Below are 23,863 nucleotides of genomic sequence, written 5' to 3' on the forward strand. Positions count from 1 at the left end.
CCCAAAACTGTATCCAAAACTCACTTGTCTAGTATATTAAGTACTTTGTATATTTACAACATTACAATCAATATTTTTGGACAACTACAGTATAAGATATTTAAACTTGGGTGATAGGTTTCCTCATTATGAAATCAAGTACAGTAACATATTTTTGCTCTTCATAAATAGAAATGACCAAACATTACAAATACTTTATTTATGTTTACGGATTATATTTACAGAGAATATTCAATAACCAGAACTCACCATTTGCAATATTGTACATTAAATTATAACCCCTGCTACAAAAGCCATCTATGTTAACCCAAAGATAAAAACTATCTCTAGTTTAAATACATTAGAAATTACAAAAAAAAAAAAATTAGAAAGTGATCTTCAAGTGCCAAAAATCTAGAAGAATTCTCCAACATCTGCTCTCTTATCTCGACATTTGCTTCGAGCTTTTGTTCGAGCTTTGAAGGCTGCAGAATTATACAGATGCTGAAATGAAGGAAAGGAAAATACAAGTGAATCACTAAAGCTTAAAATATTCTTGTATTTTAACATTTTAAAATCGTAACATTTTAAAATCATAAAAATGTTGTCAAATGTGTGTGTAATAGCTACATGCCTTCATTCATTACTGGAAACAATTACAAATGATAGAATAACTTTAGAAGGTTATTTGGCAGTACATATCAAAGAGTCATAATCCAGCCCTGTATTCCCATGTAAAGATTTCATCCAAGAAGGGATTCAAAAGAGAAATGTATGTAAAGATATTAATATTAAAATACCTAATCATCAATTATGTGGCTATAAAAATGACTAACTATAGTCTATAAAAATATAGTTAAGCACTTCCCACCCACTAGTATGGCTATAAAACAAAAAAAGCCAGAATAAAAAGTGTTGATAAGGATACAGAAATTGGAACTCTCATACACTACTGGTGGGAATGCAAAATGGTTCAGTCATTACAGAAAACAGTTTGGCAGTTCCTTACAAAGTTAAACACAAAACTACCCTATGACCCAGCAACTCCACTCCTAGGTATATACCTAAAAGAACTGAGAACAGGTGCTCTAACAAAAACGTGTACACAAATGTTCACAGTAGCACTATTCACAATGGCCAAAAAGCAGAAACAAGCTAAAAGTTTATCAACTGATAAATGGATAATCACGTGGTGTATCCACACAATGGAGTGTTATTCAGCCACAAAAAGTACTAAAACACTGGGACATGCTAGAATATGGATGAACATTGGTAACATGATGCTGAATGAAAAAAGTCACACAAAAGGTCACGTTTTAGGAATCTATTTACATGAAATATCCAGAATAGGTAAATGCATGGAGACAGAAAGCAGATCAGTGGTTGCCAGCAGCTTGGGGGGGTGGGGAGGGATGAGAAGGGAATGTTTAATGGATATAAGTTTCCTTTTGCAGTGATGAAAATATTCTGAAACTAAACAGAGATGACAGTTGCGCAACATTGTTGAGTACACTAAATGCCCTGAATTGTACACTTCATTTTTTTAATGTTTATTTATTTTGAGAGTGAGAGAGAAAGAGAGAGAGAATGCACACATGAATAGGGAAGGGGCAGAGGGAGAGACAGAATCCCAAGCAGGCTCCACACGGTCAGCACAGAGCCCGATGCGGGGCTCAAATTCATGAAAAGCGTGAGATCATGACCTGAGCTGAAATCAAGTTAGACACTTGACCAACTGAGCCACCCAGGCGCCCCAGTGAATTCTACACTTTAAAATAGTTTATTTTAGGTTATGTGAATTTCACCTCAATAAAAACATAAAAATATAATTAAGGATTTTGGAAATGTTAAGTGAAATTACATTAATTAGTATTTAATGTTACAAACTCTCTGAGCACCTGTTTTCTCAGCTTGCAAAATGGATCTGGTACTTACTAAGTAGGCTTAGTTATCTGATACAAAAGATACTGTGTACTTATTCATAACTATAAAAAGTTAACAGAATAAAAGAAAACAAGAAAGGAAAATAATTTCTGTGCTAATAGGATTATAGATAAAAATTATTCATTGTAACTCCTGATACTCTAAATAAAGTGTCTACAATTTTAATACAGCTATTCTGTGTCTGAAACATCATAAAGCACTACAAGCCCACAGACTCCGCTAAATACCTATCACCTGGTAGAATCAAAGCCTCGGTCTACTTTTCTTTGATGCATTGAGTTCTGATGAAAACAAAAACAAAACCTACCCTTTCAAACCGTGAAATCTTCATGGTTTTAAGTGTTGCAGCATCAAGCATCACTGGGGGTCCAAGTTCAAATACATTACGAAGGAATTCATTTGACTTCGGTAAAACAGAAAGGTAAATAAAATCAGGCTCATTATCAAATATCAGCTCTTTTTTACTACATAAAGTGAAATCTGATTAATAGAAGTTATGTGGAGCTTATAAATAAGTACTTGGGTCACTTATTTTCCTCTTTATGAGACTAAGTTGTTTCCAATGCCTCGAATCCAAGAAAGTTACATAAGCAAAAGTCGTCTACAAAACTTACAGATGTTCCACCAAGAAGTTGCCTACTTACCAATTCTACTTTAAAAAAAATAAATGCAGCTCTGTACCATGATGAAAGCATCTCCATATCCAACTAACTTCAAAAGCCCATTAAGTGAACTACATTCCAAAATGCTAATTTAAAAACAAACATACAGAAAAGAGGTCACTCACACTCACCTGCAAATGGTACTGCATGCCTGAACCAAGAACTTCCTTAAAGGTGTCATAGGTATGTTTTTTGACCCAGCAATCAATATACATACGTTCAGGACCAAATTTAACAGTTTCTGTTGGAAAATCCCGTTCCTAGCCAACAGAAGAACCAAAAATTTTAAGAGGAATTAAGATGGCTTCACAAGATCCTACAGAAACACAATTTCTTTTTTTTTTTTTTTTATTTTTTTTTTTTCAACGTTTTTATTTATTTTTGGGACAGAGAGAGACAGAGCATGAACGGGGGAGGGGCAGAGAGAGAGGGAGACACAGAACTGGAAACAGGCTCCAGGCTCTGAGCCATCAGCCCAGAGCCTGACGCGGGGCTCGAACTCACGGACTGCGAGATCGTGACCTGGCTGAAGTCGGACGCTTAACCGACTGCGCCACCCAGGCGCCCCCAGAAACACAATTTCTAAACAGACACATTTACAAGTAAACAATATGGTTTAAACTGGTAACTCCGATACCTCCACCCCTGAGATGTGAACAGACTAGCAAGTATTATCCTAATATAAGGGTACAGAACTTGTCTATTTATAGTAGACTTAAAGGCACAACCAAGTTCGGATAAATACTATTGGCAAAACCATATTGTTGTGAATGTCTTTAAATTTCAAGAACACTCAACAAACTTGAAGAAAAAAATCAGGTATCTATATTGGTCTACAAATACAGGGTGAGGTGGGGAGAGAGGAGCAGGATGCTGCAAGACAAGTCAGAAGACAAGATGCCCCACACACCAGGAGTGAAACTGAGAAGAAGCGGGGGTCAACGGAAGGAAGGGAAGATAAATGGAACTGACATAACAGACCAACCAAAAAGTAGAGTACCAGCAACAAGAGGGCTCCAAGGGTCTCAGAGCAGACTTACTAAAAAAATGAGAGGTTAACAAATGGAGTTTAAGACTTCAGAGATGGAACTTTTCCAGAAGACAATTTCTAAAGTACAATCATGAGTGGGAAACTAGTGAATCAAGGAAATAAAGGAAATGGAAGTAAAGACCATTGAAACAAATACAGGAAAGGGCCCTCCAAATGTAGGGAGGAGTCACCCAGAACAGGGGCAGAACTTGGGATGAAAAAAAACTGGCTGCTCCATTCTTTAATGAATCATGATTATGAAAGAGTAACTAGGAAGAGAGCAGCTGATCACCACAGGGACAGAACAAAGGAGATGGAACTTGACCACTCCAATCAGCTCCCCGACATCTACCTAGCCCCCTTCCTTCTCAGCAGACACATTATATAATGTGATAGAAAACAACATGAAATCTAGACTTACATGGGTGTGCCACTCACTGGCTTGTCATTTTGGCAACTAATTTAACCCCTTTGGGTCTGTTCCCTTGCCTGTAAAGTGGAGCCTTCAATACCTATACCACAGAGTTATGAGAAGTGTAAGATAAAGCATGTCTGTGAAGCACAAACTGCCTGGTCTGTCACAACAACTGAAAAAACACCCAACAGGGTTCTACTATTTCAGCCTTTCTCATTTCAGAAACACTGAGACACCAGGAAAGAGCTCTGTCTAAACTCATCTGCATCATAACCTATTCCTCTCCTAAATCTCTCCGATTCAAGGCAAATCATACTCCTTACATCACACTCTCAATCTATCATCATACCCTCAAACTAAAATTATAAACTTGTATTTTAAAATGCTCCCTTCTCCACTGGTTCCTTCTCCCATAAAGGGAGCATCTAAAACACCCAGCATCTAAAACAAAACAAAACAACAAAACCCTCCCACGATCCAGTGATCAACCCTTTCCCCTTCCAGTTACAGCCACGTTTTTGAAAAGAACAGTCAAATGGGGCGCCTGGGTGGCTCAGTTGGTTAAGCGGCCGACTTCGGCTCCGGTCATGATCTCGCGGTCCGTGAGTTCGAGCCCCACGTCAGGCTCTGTGCTGACAGCTCAGAGCCTGGAGCCTGTTTCAGATTCTGTGTCTCCCTCTCTCTGACCCTCCCCGTTCATGCTCTGTCTCTGTCTCAAAAATAAATAAACGTTAAAAAAAAAAAATTAAAAAAAAAAAAAAAAAGAACAGTCAAAACACAACATCTCCACTGCTTCACTTTCCAATCCCCTTCAGTCAAGCTTTCCTGACATCACTCTACTGAAGCTGCTCTTATAAAGGTCACCCACCAATGACCGAATTGACAAATCCAATGGACACTTACTTCACTCTCTCTCACTTGACCTATCTGCAGCATGTGGCCCTGTTGATGGCACAGTACAATGGGTTCAAATTCCAGCTGTGCTACTTACTGTTCTTTCTGCCTTTGGTCTCCATTCTTCCTTAAAAAAATAACTGTGCTACTTAAGTGTTATAATGGAACAGAAATAAGAAAACTTTGTATCAAGGCACTTAACGTATTAAATGCTTGCTGATTGAGACATACATGAGCTTAAAGAATGATTTCCAGATGAAAAGAAAGGATGGGCAGCAACAAGCACACCTGAAATGGAGAACTCTCCTCTACGGCAGTTTAATCAGCTTCATTTAAAAGACCCATCAAGGAAGCAGGGTCCTTCAGAGAAAGCTGGGTTCCAGTGAAAGTTAGGAAACAAGAACACTTAGCAAGGCTGTGAGGACAGACCTTTCTTCAGCAGGTACACTGAAGCAGAGCTGGAGAAGAGGGAACCCAGGCAAAGGGCAGGGGAGGAAGGGAAATCCTGAGGTGGAGAGGGGAGGGTGGAGAAGGCCTAAGGGGAGAGCACTGCAGGGAAGAATTATGAGGCAAAGAAAGGGCTTTCACTTGTAGGAGGTGCTGGGCAGGGGTGGGGGGCACATGAGAGGCCTGTTAAGGCTGGTGTGCACTGCGATCTGGCTTGTGTCTTAGGACAATCAGTGCTGCGTGCTGTGGCTGCTCAGGCCGAGGGGCTTGTCAACAGGGTCTGCTCAAATCCTGCTGAGCCTTACAATCTTTGATCCAGAAAGGATGCATCAAGACAGAAAATCTGACATCAGGTCTAATCCAGAAAACATAGAACACACCATTATCTTATCTTTGGCGGTGACATTATCCAAATAGAGGAGTAGTTTGTAGTTATTCAAGAAAATGCCTTGCTTAATTTGGGGACACCACCGCACTAAAATTGTAAGATCAAAAGGATCAATTTTTAACATAGATGTCTGCTCGAGCTTGGAGGCTTTTATTTTTCAGATTCTAAAAACCAGAGTAAATATAAAATATTACTATAATGTAATTAGAGTTAGCATAAACTGAAATGCATAGATCCCTGAAGATCTCTATACTAATTTATACCCTAAGTTTTACTTGGATTAAAATGAACAAAATTCTTAAGCAGGCTATGCATGAGAATCACTGGAATATTTCAAAACTGGACCTGAATGGGATCTTAGCATCTTTATTTTTTTTAATTACCATTCTAAATTTTCATATACACGCCAGGTTGAAGACTCTGGTGACACACTTATTCTTAAATGAGCTGCCCTATTGGGATAGTAAGAACCTGAGATATTTATCCTTTATGTGCAAGAAATATTTCTTACCTGGTCAAACCAAAAAAAAAAAAAAAAGGAATAAAAGAAAATGTTAATGACTTTGGTATTCTCCACAGTAAAACTGCCCTTAACCTGCAGTTCCTCTTAACTGTGCCTTCTATTCGAATCCCTGAAGGTTTCTAAATCAATTTATTTGCCAGGTAGATTGAAACAGGTTAGAAGACTGTAAAAGGTACTCAAGTATCGGATGATTTTAAAACATTACTTAAATGCTGGGTTTTGTTATTTTAGCACCTAGGCTTCCTAGGGAGAATACAGAGGTCTTTGCTTAAAAGTACTGACGGGTAGGCAATAATTCACTATTCACAGAGAACACTGTACTAAATATGTATGTGCTAAGCACCACTGTTTAAATGATGACAAGTACAACAAAGGGAAATACACTGTGTATTTTTTAAACTAAGAAAAAAGTACCTTTATGCATCAAAATGAAATTTGCCTTTGTTTAAAAAAAATATATATGTTGTTAAAAATACCCTCCAGGCTTAAAATGAGGAAACTATTTTGATCAAAGGTGAAGTTCAACCAACAAAATGACCCAACTGCCAAGTTTAGCCTAAAACGATCTCATTCAAAATGAGTAGGCATTGTAGCATTGAGAGACCTACCTCCACTGCCCTCAGGATGTCTCTGAACACGGACCGCTGCTTTCTCTTGTCCACTTTGGCACGGTGCTTGTTTCCATCTGTAGCCAAAGCCCTAAGCATCTGAGTCAAAGACTCCATGTCTTCATAAAAAAAGTCCTGGTCAGGAAAAACAATTTTAGTTTGTTACTGGGTTCCTTTCCCCCGCCGCCACCACCCCAACCTTTCCTAGCGCTAACAAAGAACAGTCCACTTTGGAAATCCCCCAGCAGTGGTAAAAGGAGCACCACACATCTCGGAGCTCTTTAGAGATCTCGGCACACAGGCACACGTTCACACATCTATAGCATCATGCGAAAATTTTAATCCAGAAATGGGGACTACGAGATGATACACTACCACTAACCAATTAACATTCCCCTCCCAACTATATCCAGATACAGTCAACAAATACTTATTGTGTTCCTACCGTATTCAAGATATTCCTGGGATTTCAAAGTTCAGTGGAAGTCAGATACCACAAATATCAACACAGCTTCTATCCTTTGGCTCTTCAGTCCCCAAAGCACACAATCCCAGAATTCCAAATATTCTTATTCCCAAAGTACAAGCGATCAGTAACGCTTAAAACACCTAATTTCTTATTTACTCTTCATTTTTCAAACAAGCAAGCATTTAACTCAGGTGTACACTTCATGTACTTAAGTTACTCAAGCTAAGAAGATATTTTAATCCCTTCTGAAGAAAAGCCACAAAATGTATTACTATTTGCTACTGTCCTGATTTGACTGTGAGTTTCCTTGTTATAGTTTAACAATGGCTATACTTTTAAGAAGTATCTTTGAGTGTTTTTATTCCCTATGTACATTTTATAAACACATTAAAAAAATGATTCAAAGTTATTTAGCTGACCAAAATTAGAGCAGACACTTAGAGAAGCCAGAAAGTAAACAATCTCCAGTTCCACTTATTAATGACTGTTTAATATTTTTTGCATTAGCTATAATAATCATTTAACTTGTTCTATTAAAATAAGTAGATCTTATTCTGGATATTCTTCAAATTGTATATATAATTGTTTAAGCTTAAAAAGCATAAATGCAATTTCTTTTAAAGTCTAAAATTAAAAAGATTATTAAACTGGTAGAAATTTTATTATTTAAAATTTATTATTACTGGTGGAAAATTACAACTGATACCCCAACTTTTAAGTACATATTTTCTTATTGTCAATATTTTAGAGATTGTGTATTATTAACTATTTCAACAAGTTTTCTTCAAACGTTCCAAATCAACCTCCTATGTCTGAGTAACTGGAACAATACCTTAAGATTTGCATCTAGAAAATCTACTACCAAAGCTGATGAGGTTTTATTAAAACAGATGAAAGTCATGTTTATCTCTATGTATATAAATTCCAATGAATGTGATGCTTTCATAAAGTTTTACTTGTAGAAACAAGTACATTTCAGACACTGGAAGTTTCCTACTCATTTCACTGGCTACTCATTCTGTTATAGTATTCTCAAAGAAAAATGTATGGAAAATCTTACAATACATATAGGAAAATAAATGAAATTAAGAAAACTCTACATATTAACTTAACTTGTTTTAAGAACTGAGAACCACTACTAGTCTGACCCACCGGGGACATTCGGCTATGTCCAGGGACATTTTTGGTTGTCATACCTGAGGAAGGAGCAGTTGCTACGGGCATCTAATGAGGAGAGGCCAGAGATGTTGCTAAACATCCTAAAATGCACAGGACCGCACCCGCACCCTCTTCCCAACAGAAAATTACACAGCCCAACCTACCAACCATACAGACGTTAAGAAATCCCACTGTAATTGATCTCTGCAACCGATAAAACTCAATCTAGTTACGGTATCAATCACTGAGTTCAATATAGTACTAACTTGGAAAAAACAAATGTTAAATATTGTAGGGAAATGTCTCCGAAACATTTGGGCATTAAAAAGAAAGAAAATATGGGGCGCCTGGGTGGCGCAGTCGGTTAAGCGTCCGACTTCAGCCAGGTCACGATCTTGTGGTCCGTGAGTTCGAGCCCCGCGTCGGGCTCTGGGCTGATGGCTCAGAGCCTGGAGCCTGCTTCCGATTCTGTGTCTCCCTCTCTCTCTGCCCCTCCCCCGTTCATGCTCTGTCTCTCTCTGTCCCAAAAATAAAAACATTGAAAAAAAAAAAAAAAAAGAAAGAAAATATAGAACAAAAACAGTCCATAAATAGCATCCGAAAGCCAACTTATTGGGGCTTAGGATAACTATATAGTAAACTATATATCCAGGGACAAATGAAAATTGGGACTCTTGGGGTACAAATAAACACTTTAACTCCTATCAAATATAAAAAGAAAATAGCAGAATCATGATCACACAAGGGTGTGTGTCTGTTTCTCTCCTGAAGCACTTCCTTTGTCAGGTTAAGCAGGGTATAAAAATGGGAGAATCAAGGAAGGTCTATGCTATATTTTGGTATGTCTTCCAGGGTCAGCATGTTATTTGGCTCCCAAGAACTGTAACTCTGCCTAGTGAACAGTCTTGGTGTTATTGTAAGTTATTCTAGAGAGCTCCTAAAAGGCCACTACTAGACCACTGCCAGAGAGGGGAAGTAATACTCAGTTTAATCAAGAGTTAACAGTAATAGCTACCACTTATACTGTACCTATTGTGTTCTCAACAACCTTATGAGGCAATTACTATTTTATTCTGCATTTTAAAGATACTGATACTGAGGCATAGAGAAGTTGCCCAAATTATCCAACTAGTAAGGGTAGAAAAGAGATTTGAACCTGGGAGTGTGGCTCCAGAGCACACACCTACCTATGTGGTTACAGAGCAAATATGCATAATAAACTAGAGAGAGAGCTCTCACAATTTCTAATTCCCCATGGAAACTTACATTAGCAAAGGCTCTGAATATTTCCATGCCATGCATTTGCTACTAAAACCACAATTTAAATCAGCCTATGTATTCATCAACACTTGGTTTAATTTTTTGAATGCCCTACATCTACTCCTACCCAATACCACAAACTCACTTTCAAAAAGCTTACTTAACAAAAATAGCAAACAAAACACTAGGTTCTATTCTGTAACTCAGTTCATTTTTGTCCTTAGATAGGGACTTATCCAAACATGTTTAATCTGACCTGAGTTCTAGCTCTATCTCCTACAATTTATCAAACCCGGAGAACAAAGAAGATATGTGAGTAATAATAAATGTATGTTTACACAATTATTTTAAAAAATCCAACATGAATAATTTAAATTGTAATATTACTTTACTTTTAAGATACACTTCAAAGGAAAAAGCAAAGAAATTACCATTTATAGCCAGTAGAGTAAAATAAAATTAAAAAACTGGGACATCTGGCTTCTATGCCTTGAGGTTAAGGAGCCATTAAGTAGCTCAATAAAATTAAATTGATTGCTAAGCTTGAGTCCAATTTCTCCTAAGTACATTCGTTCGCTGACAGCATTAATAGCTTCTTTCCATTCTACCTGCTAGCTTTCAAAAAAAAAAAGGCGGGGGAGGTTAGAGGAAGCCTAACAAAGACACTTCCTAGATAGAAGTTTTAAGAGCCTAAAACATTGTTTTGGTTTTTTTTCCAGTTTATTTTTATTTATTTTTTGAGAGAGAGAGAGAAAGAAAGCAAGTGGGGGAGAGGCAGAGAGAGAAAGACAGAATCTAAAGCAGGCTCCGCAATGTCCGTGCAGAGCCCGATGCAGGGCTCAAACACACAAACCATGAGTGCAAGATCCGAACTGAAGTCAAGGTTAGATGCTTAACCAATTAAGCTACCCAGGCGCTCCAAGCCTAAACATTATTTTTAAACATAGGACTAGAATGAAATGTGAAGAACAAAGGCGACAGAGATATTATTAATCCTATTTGGAATTATTCACTATTAAATAACACATTTAATTCCAGAAAAGGTTTCATTCCAGAAGTATAGTTGTTGTCTTTACATTAAAGAGCACCTAGTAAGTAACCAAAGGTTCACAACAGGGGATACAAACTAGGGTGCCAAACATCCCAGTTAGCCAGAGATGAGAGGTTTCCTGGAACACAGGGCTGTTAACGCTAACCTTAGAACAGTATCAGGCAATCCAGTAAAGCTGGTCACCTATCACAAAATACCTTTGAGAGCCAAATTGAGTAACAACATGACAAGCAGACAGTGGATGGGGAACTACAAAGCACATGTCCCAGTCTAAAGGTCCATGCTTGTTTCCAGCTTTGGCTTAGAGAAGTTAAACAACAATGATTAAATTTATCTGATCCCAAAGCTATGTTGACTTAGTATTTCATCCACTTGTCTGACATTTTTGATAAGGCATCCATGCCTGAATCACCTGAATGTGTCCTGTGCCTGAGAAATCCAAGCAGTTCCAAACAGATTGTAGTAAATAACTTTCTCCATGGTAAAAGTGCCCCTAAACTTGAGTTCTATAGACAGCAAGGGTAAGTGCAATAACGCTCAAATGTTGCTCTACCAACCCCTACTGGTTTATGCTCTTAAAACTTTTATCATCACTGCCAAGAAGCAGGGCAATCAATCACTTGGTTTTCAAGCTGGCTATACTCCGAAGTTATCATCTAACTCTTAATTATGAAGATAATGATAGAATCACAGTCCTTGTGATATAATCTTTTTTTCTCTATTCATTAAATACTTACACTCTCCATCCCTCTGGCCAATTCAAACATAAGTGCCAAAGATTCACCAGCAGCTATTCTCATGTTTACATCATCAGAAGACAGGAGGCTTGGAAGTTTATGGAAATGCCTAAAAAACAGTTAGTCATTACTATGTGAACACAGCCAATCATGTCAATGTAGGTTTTCATAAAATATGAAACAAAGAATACATACATCTCAAGCTTTTTCTTCACTTCACTGATCGGGCATATGGTCAATAATAAGGTCCATGCGAGAAGCGAGCTGATGTGAAGCACCGTATTAGGGGTGCTGCAAATAACATTAGTGTCTTTCTCTTTGAGGTAGGACTTGGTGAAGACATTTTCCAAACATTCCAGAGTTGAATACAGCTCCTAATGCAGAACATTAAATAAGGTAACCATCTTAAATTTGAAACAAGCGAATAACTGGGTCAAAGGTTTTCTACTTACAGTAATGTCATCTGTAGCAATAAAACAGCAAACACCAAAGCAAGTTGCACACTAAAAAAAAAGTAAATATAGACATTAATGTTTGTAATTTTCTTACTATTTCTGTATCTTCCTGCTTTTATAATTCAATGTGAAAATGTTCTTAACTACATGACTATAATGTTCCCAAGCAGAGTATAAAAAGAGAGAATATAGAATCAAGAGTTAAGGGAAGTGGCTTTCAGCTCAAACTATGCTACCAAACTGAGAGTATGGTTAAGTTCTTCTCTTTCTCTCAGTTCTTCCATTAATCCAGCAGATAGTTTTCAAACTTCCAACTCCAACTCAAAGAAAGAGATGAAGTTTGCACATTGGAGATTAAGAAGTCTACTCTACTAAAAACGTTTAAAACACATTAAGTTTGTTACAAGGCTTTTAAAATTTTTTTTTTCAACGTTTATTTATTTTTGGGACAGAGAGAGACAGAGCATGAACGGGGTAGGGGCAGAGAGAGAGGGAGACACAGAATCGGAAACAGGCTCCAGGCTCTGAGCCATCAGCCCAGAGCCCGACGCGGGGCTCAAACTCCCGGACCGCGAGATCGTGACCTGGCTGAAGTCGGACGCTTAACCGACTGCGCCACCCAGGCGCCCGTTACAAGGCTTTTAAAACCATTTATGTTCATTTGTTTTTACGTAGACTCTACTATGAAAACTTCCAAAAGAAATCATTTTTCCAGAAATAAGCACAGTAGGAGCAGAAATCTCCTCCAGTTTAATAACTCTCCTTGAACTTCCGCTTAAAGAAGGATCTCATTAATCCAGATCCCATTTTTTTCCAAGTATACTGAAAAGCGGTCAGGAATCCTGTAACTGCCTTTTGTTAGGGGGGAAAAAGGAACGATATAGGAGTACAAAGGTAAAGTTACTTAATAAAATGGACTTGGAAGACAAAACATATGCAACCATGTGCTTGTAGCATAAATGGGAGCCATTAATTTTCAGAACACTGCTCTAACAGATCATATGAAAACAACTTATGACTTGTGACATTTTATTATTGTCCACTTCCCTTTTCTCCACGTTTTCATTAAAATTCTCATGTTGTTCCAAGTGCCACTAAAGCGTTAAGTCTTTAAAGTCACCATTCGCACACCCAGGTTTCAGTTAGTTTGGATCTGGTAGCATAAGGACACTTGTGGCATTAATCTGCTTTGTGTCACTGTTTTATTTTCATTATTTCACCCTGGTAAAAATTGGACATTGCTAAAGTTAAAAAGTAATCTAGGTATTATTCTCAGTAACAAAAACTTTCAATCTGTAATCCCTTGTCCTGAGCAAGCAGCACACGCCAAGCCCCATCTCTCCTTTCGCTGCCTCAAGAGAAAAAAGGTGTATTAACAATTAGAACTGCCTACATCCCTCTGCTAATATAAGAATTGTCAAGGAATTTTTTAATTCACGGCAAGCATCAAGCATATTTTTTAAAAAAATGACAACAAACTCACGCATGATGAAAATTAAGACATCGCTACAAGTACCCACCTAACAGGGTTTTCTGTCAAACATTTCAAAAACACCTCTCCAGTCCTGCATGATTTAAAAGTTGCATGAAACTACCCAAAAAGGGGGCAAAGAATGTCAACAGCATAAGCCGATATAGCCATTTTGGGATCACTAAATGCTAGAGAGCAGAGATTCCTAGGAAGTCACCAAAATTCTATTTCTTTGCCTCTGGGGGAAACAGCCTCACTATACCCGGCTTCCATACAGCTGGTAGACCAAGGAACTGGCCGCTAAAGGGATATGCTCTGGCCTGAGCATATATCCTCTTTTTCCCCTTCCAGCTACCATAGCTGCCATATGGAGGACCTAAAGGTAGGGCAGAGCCACAGGGGGATAACCAGGGTCTCTGACTACTTACTTACACAGTGACATGAGCAAGAAAAAAACTTTTATTAAGCCACCAAGATTTCAGGGTTTATCTGATATAAAGATCAATGTCAATTACTTTAAGTAATATTAAAGAGAAAGCTTGAAAACTCACTCTTAAAAGTATTAAAAACTTGAACTGGTTCTCTTGTTAGGAAAACAGCTTAAGATTCAAATCTATTAAGATTAAATTCTTATGATGCATTAAGATTCTTAAGATCCATTAAGATCCAAATCTACTTTCTAAACTCAGAAAGATGTTTGTGATAATCACTTAAGCATACCAAAAACAAACAAAAAAACAATTTAAAGTCAACTGTTATAAGTGATAAATTTCAAACAATTAGAGAATGAAAGTTTTTCAAACCCGAAAACTAGATGAGGATCTCACAAGTTACAGATTCCTACATCAACCCAAATCCACCCATGGAAATAGAGCATTCAGCTTTTCACAAGGACTTGTCGGCCACACCAAGCCAATTTTTTTTAACACCTATTACATTTCTTAAGAGTAAAATATAACCGCCCAATAAACACTGTTAGATCACTTCTTTAAGTTCCAACCAAAAGAATTTTTTTTAATGTTTTATTATTTAATGTTTTATTCTTGAGAGAGAGCACAAGCAAGAGCAGGGGAGGGATAGAGAGAGAGGGGAACAGAAGAATCGAAGCAGGCTCTGCACTGACAGCAGCCAGCCCGATGTGGGGCTCAAACCCAAGTCGAGGTCAGACACTCAACAAACTAAGCCATGCAGGCACCCCTCAAAATTACTCTTCAATCATCCTAAGTAACTCAAATATAGTATTCCCTATTAGTGTATGACCTTCAATTTCAAAGGTGTAGAAATCTATCTGGGCTATTCTATGGCATCAAAGAAAACTTAAGAAAACAATTGTTATGCTAAGTCTGTTCACTCAAACTGAAAGACAAATGAAAATAAAATGTTAATTACAAACCTGCTAGTTTAAAAAGTCTAACTTTCCTAGATCATTCATCAGAGTAACTGGCTGTCACGCCTAGATAAATTTATAAACTAAAAAATCACATACTTACAGTTTGCCTAGCCTGGATACTAGCTGTTCCATCACAAATTATTTTCTTTAGGATTGGTCCAAGAGTTTTCAAAACTTCTTCACTTTCGATCCCAGGGCCCAACTGAATACACAGAACAGATGCTAGTGCTGCAGCCGCACGCTGCTCATCACTCTTACCTACAGAAAAAACAACGGTGCAACCGTGAAAAAAATTACTTTGAGAAGACTAACTTATTAAGATAGCCATTTCCCAAATCTGTACAATTCCAAAATATCATCTACCATTTACAAAACCCATAGTACGTTCCAAGTTTTGACCTGAGCAGCACCCTAGTGAGCTCAAACTCTGGAACAGACCTCACTCAAATCCTAGATCCACCACTTACTAGCCAAATGACTTATTCTCAAAACATACTTCGTCAGCAGTAAAATGGAGATCAATACCTATCTTAAGCAAGTACTATAACAAAACATGTTCTGTTTTACAAAATAACGTGTTTCAGCTGATTTGACCTTCCAAACCTTTCATGTACTCACAGAACTGTGCTCAGGTAGCCTCTGCATTAATCTCTGAAGCATTTCAGATGTACACAGCCCGTGAGAAAGCCTTAACCTTCAGGGTCCCCCCCGCCCCATCCCAATTTTTTGAAAATAAACAAGGGATTAAAACCATACAAAAACTACAGACACCAAAGGGTTTGGGCAGATTTTACATGCAAATTACTACCTGACAAACAAAAAAATTATAAAATAAGCAGACTGGAATGGAATTTTTAGAAGTCATCTAATCCAACTATCATTATAAGAAAACAGTTTCAATGTAAACACTTCTATAAAAGCCTTTGTAACATCTCAGAAAAGTGGGCTCTGCTATCAACTATACCACTAAGAAGTTATATAACCTTAGACCAATCTCCCATTTCCTAGGCCTTTTATTCTGTACAATGAGAGAGATGGAATGGATGAAAGGTTTCCAAATACCCATTCATTGACAAAGCTTTCACGTAAGGTAAAATGAGAAAAACAAAGACATAAAGCTAATAAAGCTCACTCAATTTAAAAGAGCATGTGGGCTTCCCACATTCTGGTGCTAAAAATATTTTGTTAACAAAGAGATAATGATGGAGAGTCATTATCCTCACAATGTCCTCACTTGGCAAAATAATTAAGCTGGCAGCCCCAAGTCTTTTTAATTTTGGTGGTTCCTAAAGCTGAAGTCTGGTGATACTAGATTTAATCTTTAATGTCTTTCTTCATTCTTAAAAGTTCTAGGATTACAACAATATGAATTCCAGAATCTCTACTACAAAGTTCTGGAATTCAAATATCCCAAGGAATATCCTGAAAATGATGTCATCTGCAGGTATGACTGATGTTTTAAGTGCATGCAAGGGAAAATGAGCTACGTGATTATAATACTTTTTTAATTTCAGAAAGATGAAGTGGGATGGTTTTTTTAATAATGGCTTTTGTTGACATCTGACACAAGCTTTCAAGGCTTTCTTCTTTGAGAATGGCAATCACTTCTTGCAATACAAAAAAAGGATGACAATCCACCACAATCCTACTGTTAAGCTGCCTATTACATAAATAAAAACAAAGTTTCTAACAAGTCTCATTTTGAATTTGAATAAGCATAGTGTGTATTCCTTGACACCTAAAGTTAAAAGAGTGAGCCAGTTTTCTATTTCCATTAACGAAGGTTACTGCCAAGAGGTGGCAAATTCCTTTTTAGTTCTGTGACTCTGACTCAAAAATAAGGACAGTACCTTTTTTCAGGCAGCGTTCAATGCTGTCAGTCAAAGTCATTCTTCTTTCCAGAATAAATTCATAAAGCATTTTGGAAGCCAGTGCATTTTTAATACCTTCAAGAGCTGCCTGCCTGGTCTTCGCACTATTTAAAACAAAATCAAAGATCCAGCTGGAGTGTACCATAGGTCAATGACTTACAAAAACTCCACTAGTCCCCTCTACATTTCTATTGACAGATTTGTAAATCATTTTCTTATGTAATTGTCATCAAGCTCTAACCATTTTTCAATAATTTAATTTTCATATACAATTCATCTTATTACACAAAGATTTTAAGCTGCTTTATATAACGTTTTTCTGCTTAGTCATCTAATAACCACAAGTTTAAATGACCATATAATATTTTATAGTTTCAATGTGCAAGACATGTTCTCTTGTAGTGCATATTTAAGTAAAGTCACACTTTTTTTTTCTTTTAACACTTTTATTACAAAAGTCTAGAGTTCATGTTTGCATCTCCAGGGCTTTTTAATTCTGTGTGTTGTAAGTCAGCTTTAGAACTACCATGAAATAAGAAAATTTAGCTTTGCTATTTTTCATATAGCAACAAAATTAGTGGACAAGAGGCTTAAAGCCGGGTTTAGCTGTTCTTTCAAGCTGAAAATTAACTGTTAATCCAATGAATCCATTTCAATTATAATCAAATACAGTTATGTGCTATTATGCTAGTATAATGACTAATCCGAGTCCATCTAAAGTCTACTGGTATGTTCCTATCCACATTAGAAGTCCAAAGGAACAAAAAACATTAAAACATCCAAAGTAAACAAATCAAGATCAGAGAAGTTCAGAGAAGTGCATACAATATACATGGTGGCTGGCCAGAATCCCTGACATAGAATGAACAGAGTTTCCAGTAGTTCCTACCTCTTATCCAGGGTCAGGTCAATGAATCCCTTCAATTTGTACTCTAAGTCTTCTTGAGTTCCTTCCTCATCAAGGACTTCTGGTCCTAAGAAATAATATAAACTAACCATTGTAATTTAAGTTTAAAAAAAAAAAAAAAAAAAAAAGCAGATGGGGAACAGTGATAGTATGCTTTAGCTATAAGAATTCTTCCACCTAAAACATCCTTTATCTAAAGTTTCAAATTTAAATTTAAAACTCATACCATCTTCAGCAAAGCTGGAAGGATCGCTGTAACCACTGCAATGGCTCATTGTTTCAATCGATGCATCCTCATCACTAAAAGGTTGAACATTTCGATGCTGGCCACCTATTAGGTAAGAGGGTCAAAGGAGATGATTGTGTTTGCCATATACACAAATATTTAAGTTGGGAATTTTAAAATTTACTTAGGAAAAATCCATTAATAAAAACCCAACCTTACTTAGGTGAAGAGATGATTATACTACAAAAAACATACTAAAATATTCCTAAAATAAGTCAATTCACCTGTTTTTCAGACCACCAACTGTTTACAATCTACATCAATTTCAGAAATGTCAAAAACTGGTATTATGGACGAAAAAACTATTTCCAAACATGACATTAAATCATGAAGACGATGAAAATAGATCCAGAAAGAGTATGAGATCATAGATCATAAGAATAAGAAAAGTGTATTTTTCAAGGAGAATGACTGAGCTTAGTGAACAAATATGACAGTAAACAAACAGGGTAAATGGATTAATTTTTAGGTTACCTGCCACATGAGGAAGAATTAAGACATTAAGGGATGGTAGTTTTAAAGAAAACGAGTTAAGAGGGGAAAACAGAAGTAAAATAGAAATTTTGATATTTAATATAAAAGCCTGTTATAATAGTTCACCTCTAAATAAAGGTTAACATATCCAACACTTTAAAAACATCAGGGCTGTTACTAGAAAAATCTTTTTTAAAACTAGGATCTCTCCTCAAATTAACTTAAAAAAAAATAAATCCATAGTTAAGTGGGTTTTTTTTTGGCAGGAATTTGATATTAATAAAAGTACTGCCCAATCATGAATTACACTGAGCAGTGAATCAAACTACATCCCAAATTCTGCCCCCAAAATGACTCTAAGTCACCTGATTTCTTTGAGCCCAAGTTCCTTTATCAGTAAAATCAAAGACTGCACCAAACATCACCAGGTGCGTATGTTCAAGAAATGTACCACCTTAAGAAAAGTTGTTGTTTAAATCCTCTCTGACTAAAACTGCTAACTAAATTTAGGGTTTTTTCTAGAGTTTTTTTTTTTTAACCAGAACAGAGATTTGCCTGATTTTTAAATCAATATAAGGTGGCAAACGGCCTTCAAATTTGCTTGCTATCCCAAAGAAATAAACTTTGCCAATCAAAGTAGGAAAGCATAAAGAATAAGCAGTGAAGCCAAGATACCACAACATATTAATCAGAGTCCTTACGGCAGGAATAAACAAACACATAAACAAGGATCTATGACATCATTCTCTATTTCTGGATCTATCTTCATTGTCTTCATGATGTGAAGTCATGGCTATGGTTGAGAGTCATCTGAATAATACTAACATTTATTCAACAATTCATATCTTTTTCCTTTTCATATTCAGTCTATTTCTAAACTGCCAAGAAACATATTCCTATACAACATTTACCCCACTTTCTCTAAGTTTCAATCAGTTTCCAAGACCTCAGGGAAAGAGAAGTTAAACAAAGAAAAACCAAGAAAAAGAACCGTGTATGAATGCCTGATATCTAGATCAAACTCACCCACCTTGTGTTCCCAAGTGATTTTAAGTAAGTAGCGCTCTAGACACATATAGTCCTTATTTCTTAGGGGGCTTACTTACAAGGTTTTGTTCTTTCACCAAAAAAAAATGCTCTCTTCAAATTAAGTGCTATAACAGGTATGCATACTTGTCAATTTTATCAGCTTCCTAGAACTTTGCATGAACTTAGAAAGAATTTAAATGGACAACCAATTAAAGTGATAGAAAAGTTATCTTTTAGTTGTACATGTTAAAATCTCATCTGAATCCCATCTCTTCTAGGTGTCATTTAAAAATACCAGTAAGTAAGTGGCTTATAAATTAGTACAAGTTTGCGACAACTTTCTATCTCTTCTATTCGATTATTATTTATTCACTTGAGTAATACATTCACATGGTATCAAATTAAGGTTTTAAAAAAGTAAATCCCACCTGCATACTCCATTTATCAGAGGTGAGCACAGTTAACAAGTTCTAGAGTAAATTTCCAAAGACACTCAAAGCCTGTACAGTTTTATAAACTAATCAAAGAATTCTTTTCCACTTAAACATGCTAAAATTCAGTGTTTAAATATACTTTTTTTTTTTTTTTTTTTTTTTTTTTTTTTTTTTTTTTACTGAAAATAATCAGGCTGATTAAAGATCAGGAAAGAGCCTAGAGGTAAAATTTGAAAGGCAATCCCCCACTGCCACTTGAGGTTATTCTGTTAGTACCAGGAAGAAAGGAAGCTTAGACAGGAAGTTTCACAGGGAATAAAAGGTTTGTTTACGATTCAAGGAAGCCATTAGTAACATCGTTACAAATTTTAAATGACTTTGGCTTGCAGCTCTGCACCATTTATTCCATCAACAAAAGGCAAGCTTAAAGGAGAATAAAATAAGGGCCTTCCAGACAGAATTCAGATTTACTTCAGAGGAGGAAAAGGTTAACAGAAGAGTACAGAGGTATCCTCAACTGACACAGAGCAATCATATGCCACACCAAACTAATTTTGTACTTTACATCTTGATCAAAAATGAATTTCACGAGGGGCGCCTGGGTGGCGCAGTCGGTTAAGCGTCCGACTTCAACCAGGTCACGATCTCACGGTCCGTGAGTTCGAGCCCCGCGTCGGGCTCTGGGCTGATGGCTCAGAGCCTGGAGCCTGTTTCCGATTCTGTGTCTCCCTCTCTCTCTGCCCCTCACCCGTTCATGCTCTGTCTCTCTCTGTCCCAAAAATAAATAAACGTTGAAAAAAAAAAAAAAAAAAAAAAAAAAAAAATGAATTTCACGAATATCGAAGGGATACAATCAAAATAAAGAGCGATATCAAGAAAAAAATTGCACTTATAACAATCCATTCCTATTGTCAATTATTAAATGTTTAATACACGAACACGAGTTTTCGTGCTGCTATAAATCCTATATGAAAGCGCTTTAAATGCTAGTTTCCAATCATCCTTCTTGTTAACAAGAAAATTGGGCTAGTCACTAATGAACAAAGGCAGATCATTCTGTGGGTCGGATTTGCAACTCTGTTGACAAATACATAACGGCTGGTAGTTCCGATGGGATAATGTCTGAGAATATTCCAGTATTTAACTTCAAAATCTCCATCAAAAAATTGACTTCACCTAGTTTAACTTAATACTCGACTTGAGTTCAGTGGTGTCTCGTAGGACTTTCCGCTTTGAAGTCCTTTATTCTTACCCCTATAGTTAGTAGCACAGAATCATTAATTCATTGAAGCATCTACCCATTCAGGAAAAGCTTCAACTTTGCTGTGAGAACACAAAAACCTAAACTTTTGGCCAACTGCAATCAGAGCTCCTCGCCACCCCGCCTATTCCGGCCTCAGAGCACAGAACCTATAGAACGCAGCACAAAGGAGAACGCGACTTCTGCCCCGGGGAGGAGGTCGCCTGGACCCTCTGGCCACAAGAGGAGGAGGGGGCTCGGGATTTCTGCAGGTGCCAGTCAGGGGTAAGAATAGAGCCTAGGCTGGGACAGTGGCCCCAAGCCTCCTACGCCTGCGCCCAGCCAGATGGGACACGCGGGATGCCCAGGAAGGCAGCGGAACGGGATGCCACACGTGCGCCTCTGCGTCACGTCGGCCCCACAGCTCAGGGTCCAGGCCTCGTGACGCAAGAACCCGGCCAAACCCGCCGGACTTTTAGCATTCCCGAGAACTCCATGTTGGAGTCGGGGGGTCAAAGACGACCACAGACAGCCCAGACGCAAATCCTAACTCGGCCCCACCCTCCGTCAGGGCGAGCTCTGAAGAGCAAGCACCAGCTTCTGAAAACAGTGCCTCTCCCGCCCAGCAACCCTTCACCCCGGACTCCGACCCACTCTCAGACCCTAGGACCTATTCGCCCCCTCCCCGCCCCCACGGCCGGTGCCTGAGTTCGGCTCGAAAGCCAGATCCAAATCGCGCGAGGTACTGTCGCCAGGGCACGGTGGGAATTGTAGTTCGCCAGCCAACTAAAGCGCCCAGCCAACACAAATGTCTAAAGGGAAGGAACTACAAATCCCAGGCTGCCCGAGGTTAAGAGACTCGCTAGTCCGGCCGGCAACTGGGATGCCGGCGACGGGGACACCCCCTTACCTGCTGTCGCCGCCGTCGCTGCAGCTGCCCCTGAGCCGCTGCCACCACTGCCACCGCGGTGGGGAGTATTCCGCTTCTTATTCTTCGGCATCGTGGGACGCCCGGTGCCGCCTAAACTCAGGGCTTAGCAAAGATCAGCCGATGGAGCTGCACTTTTTACTCGTGCGTCTGTGCGGAGGGCGGCTAAGAGGCGAGTCTTCAGCTAACAACAGAGGCGAGAAGCGGCGGGGGTAAGAGTGGGCGGTGGCAGCAGCAGAAATCCCGGTGAAGAGCTGTGATCGGAAACGATACATGTTTCTCTCTAGCGCGGGAGCTAAGGCGGGGCGGGCTGGGCCACGACGCCTTAAGTAGCAAGACCGCCGCCTGTCGTCACTATATGTGGGCAGGACTCGAACACCCAGTAACCAATCCGTATAGATCTCCCGACCAGAGTCCTACCTCCGGCGGCTGACGGATCCTGACTACCAATCCCATGTCGCAAGTCTTCCGGCAGCGCCCAGGGAGTGACTCTTAGCTACCGCATTTAATTCTGGGAAATGTAGTAGGCCTTTGGGGCCGGGAAGGGGTTCGCCTTCTGTCTCCTCCCAACGGGCTTGCCTCCCAACTCATGACCCCTCCCCTGCTTCCCAGCAGCCCCGCCTTGGAAGAGACTGAGTTGATCGTGGGTGATGAGCAATGCAGCGAGTATGCATGATGACGACGGCCAGCTTCCAACTGGGAGCTACGCAATCAGCTTAGCTCATCTTTCTCCAGAGGCTGGAGTTCTTCTGTTTAACCTTTACCCTGCTTCTCTGCAGTCTCGCTCGGGCACAGCCATACCCCTGCTCGAGAACACCCCCAAGGTTTTAGTTGTTGGATTCGTTTAGCGATCACCAATATTTATCATTGAGCTGTGGTTCAGGGCTGTGTGCACCTCCAAAAAAGGTGTGCTTTAATTTACTTAGTCGTGTAGTTTGTGTATTTCTCCTATTACAGACTAGAAAGATCTGGCGATTCAGTGTCGCAGGAGTCGTATTTCTACACAAGAATGTGTCGTTTAACAATTCTACCTGCCAGGTCAGTCTGGTTTCTGAGACTGTAACAGCTGGTAAAACAAACATAAACTATAAATACCAATATTGCAGTGTTTTTTATTTTCCAAGGTGCTCCTAGATATGTCTTCCTTGTTACATTTGTTATTTATTTAGGACCTGTTATTGTCATGCTTATGACAGACCGAACTCACTGACTCACCTCAATATAGGTGACTCATCCCCCACTGCACCTCTCCTGAGCTCCTCTTATTTTCAACTGCCTGTAGCACATTTCCACCAGAATGTTCCACCTGCACCTCAATCCAGTATCACTAAAACAAGAACTGTTTCCCTCTTCCTGTCTGCCCTTTGTGTGTTCACAGTACTACTATCCTCCCATATGTCCAAATTAAAAAACTCAACTTCATACATGGTTCCCCTCTCTCATTTAATGCCCTCCCAAAACAATGGGCTTTACAATAAAACTCAAATTCATGACCCATTCTCCAGTCACACGTGGCCTCAGTTCATACCTGGACACTTAAGGATCTTCCAGTTGTTTCACCAAGGTTTCGTGCATGATGCTGCTGCCAGATTTATTTATGTATCCCTGTCTTACTAATTCACTAATTTAACAATTGTGCAAAAACATTCCTTGGTTCCATTACTAATATGTTAAATGCCAACCCTCTTAGCCTGGCCTGGACTCCCTTTCCAGCTCCATCTCTCACTGCTGCCCCATACACATCCTGTTCTTCAGCCACACTGCTCTTGCTGGTCATTTCCAGGACACAACTCTGCTCTCCTATCTCCATTTT

The 23,863-nt window shown here is 38.6% G+C and overlaps 2 protein-coding genes across 3 annotated transcripts; both read right to left on the reverse strand.

The window, feature by feature from the left end:
- Positions 1 to 174: 174 nt before the first annotated feature.
- On the reverse strand, positions 175 to 22,170 carry IFRD1 (interferon related developmental regulator 1). Of its 2 annotated transcripts, none has more exons than XM_025930019.2 (12): positions 22,033 to 22,170; positions 17,886 to 17,990; positions 17,642 to 17,726; positions 16,732 to 16,856; positions 14,982 to 15,139; positions 12,018 to 12,068; positions 11,761 to 11,939; positions 11,566 to 11,674; positions 6,891 to 7,025; positions 2,717 to 2,845; positions 2,231 to 2,326; positions 175 to 483 (listed from the first exon to the last, which is right to left on the reverse strand). In XM_025930019.2, exons 1-12 carry the CDS (start codon positions 22,121 to 22,123, stop codon positions 394 to 396), a joined length of 1,353 nt encoding a protein of 450 aa, XP_025785804.1. In that variant the 5' UTR covers positions 22,124 to 22,170; the 3' UTR covers positions 175 to 393. The 2 variants fall into 2 exon arrangements, with proteins under 2 accessions (XP_025785804.1, XP_086548392.1); XM_086692266.1 differs by lacking the exon at positions 22,033 to 22,170 and adding an exon at positions 21,135 to 22,017.
- Positions 22,167 to 22,377, reverse strand: LOC147583111 (uncharacterized). The gene has a single exon (XM_086692282.1). The coding sequence runs from the start codon at positions 22,323 to 22,325 to the stop codon at positions 22,167 to 22,169; it is 159 nt and encodes a 52-aa protein (XP_086548408.1). The 5' UTR covers positions 22,326 to 22,377.
- Positions 22,378 to 23,863: the final 1,486 nt, after the last annotated feature.

This window comes from Puma concolor, chromosome A2, assembly GCF_028749965.1.
Source record: "Puma concolor isolate L17-30 chromosome A2, mPumCon1.1.hap2, whole genome shotgun sequence".
Taxonomy (NCBI): domain Eukaryota; kingdom Metazoa; phylum Chordata; class Mammalia; order Carnivora; family Felidae; genus Puma; species Puma concolor.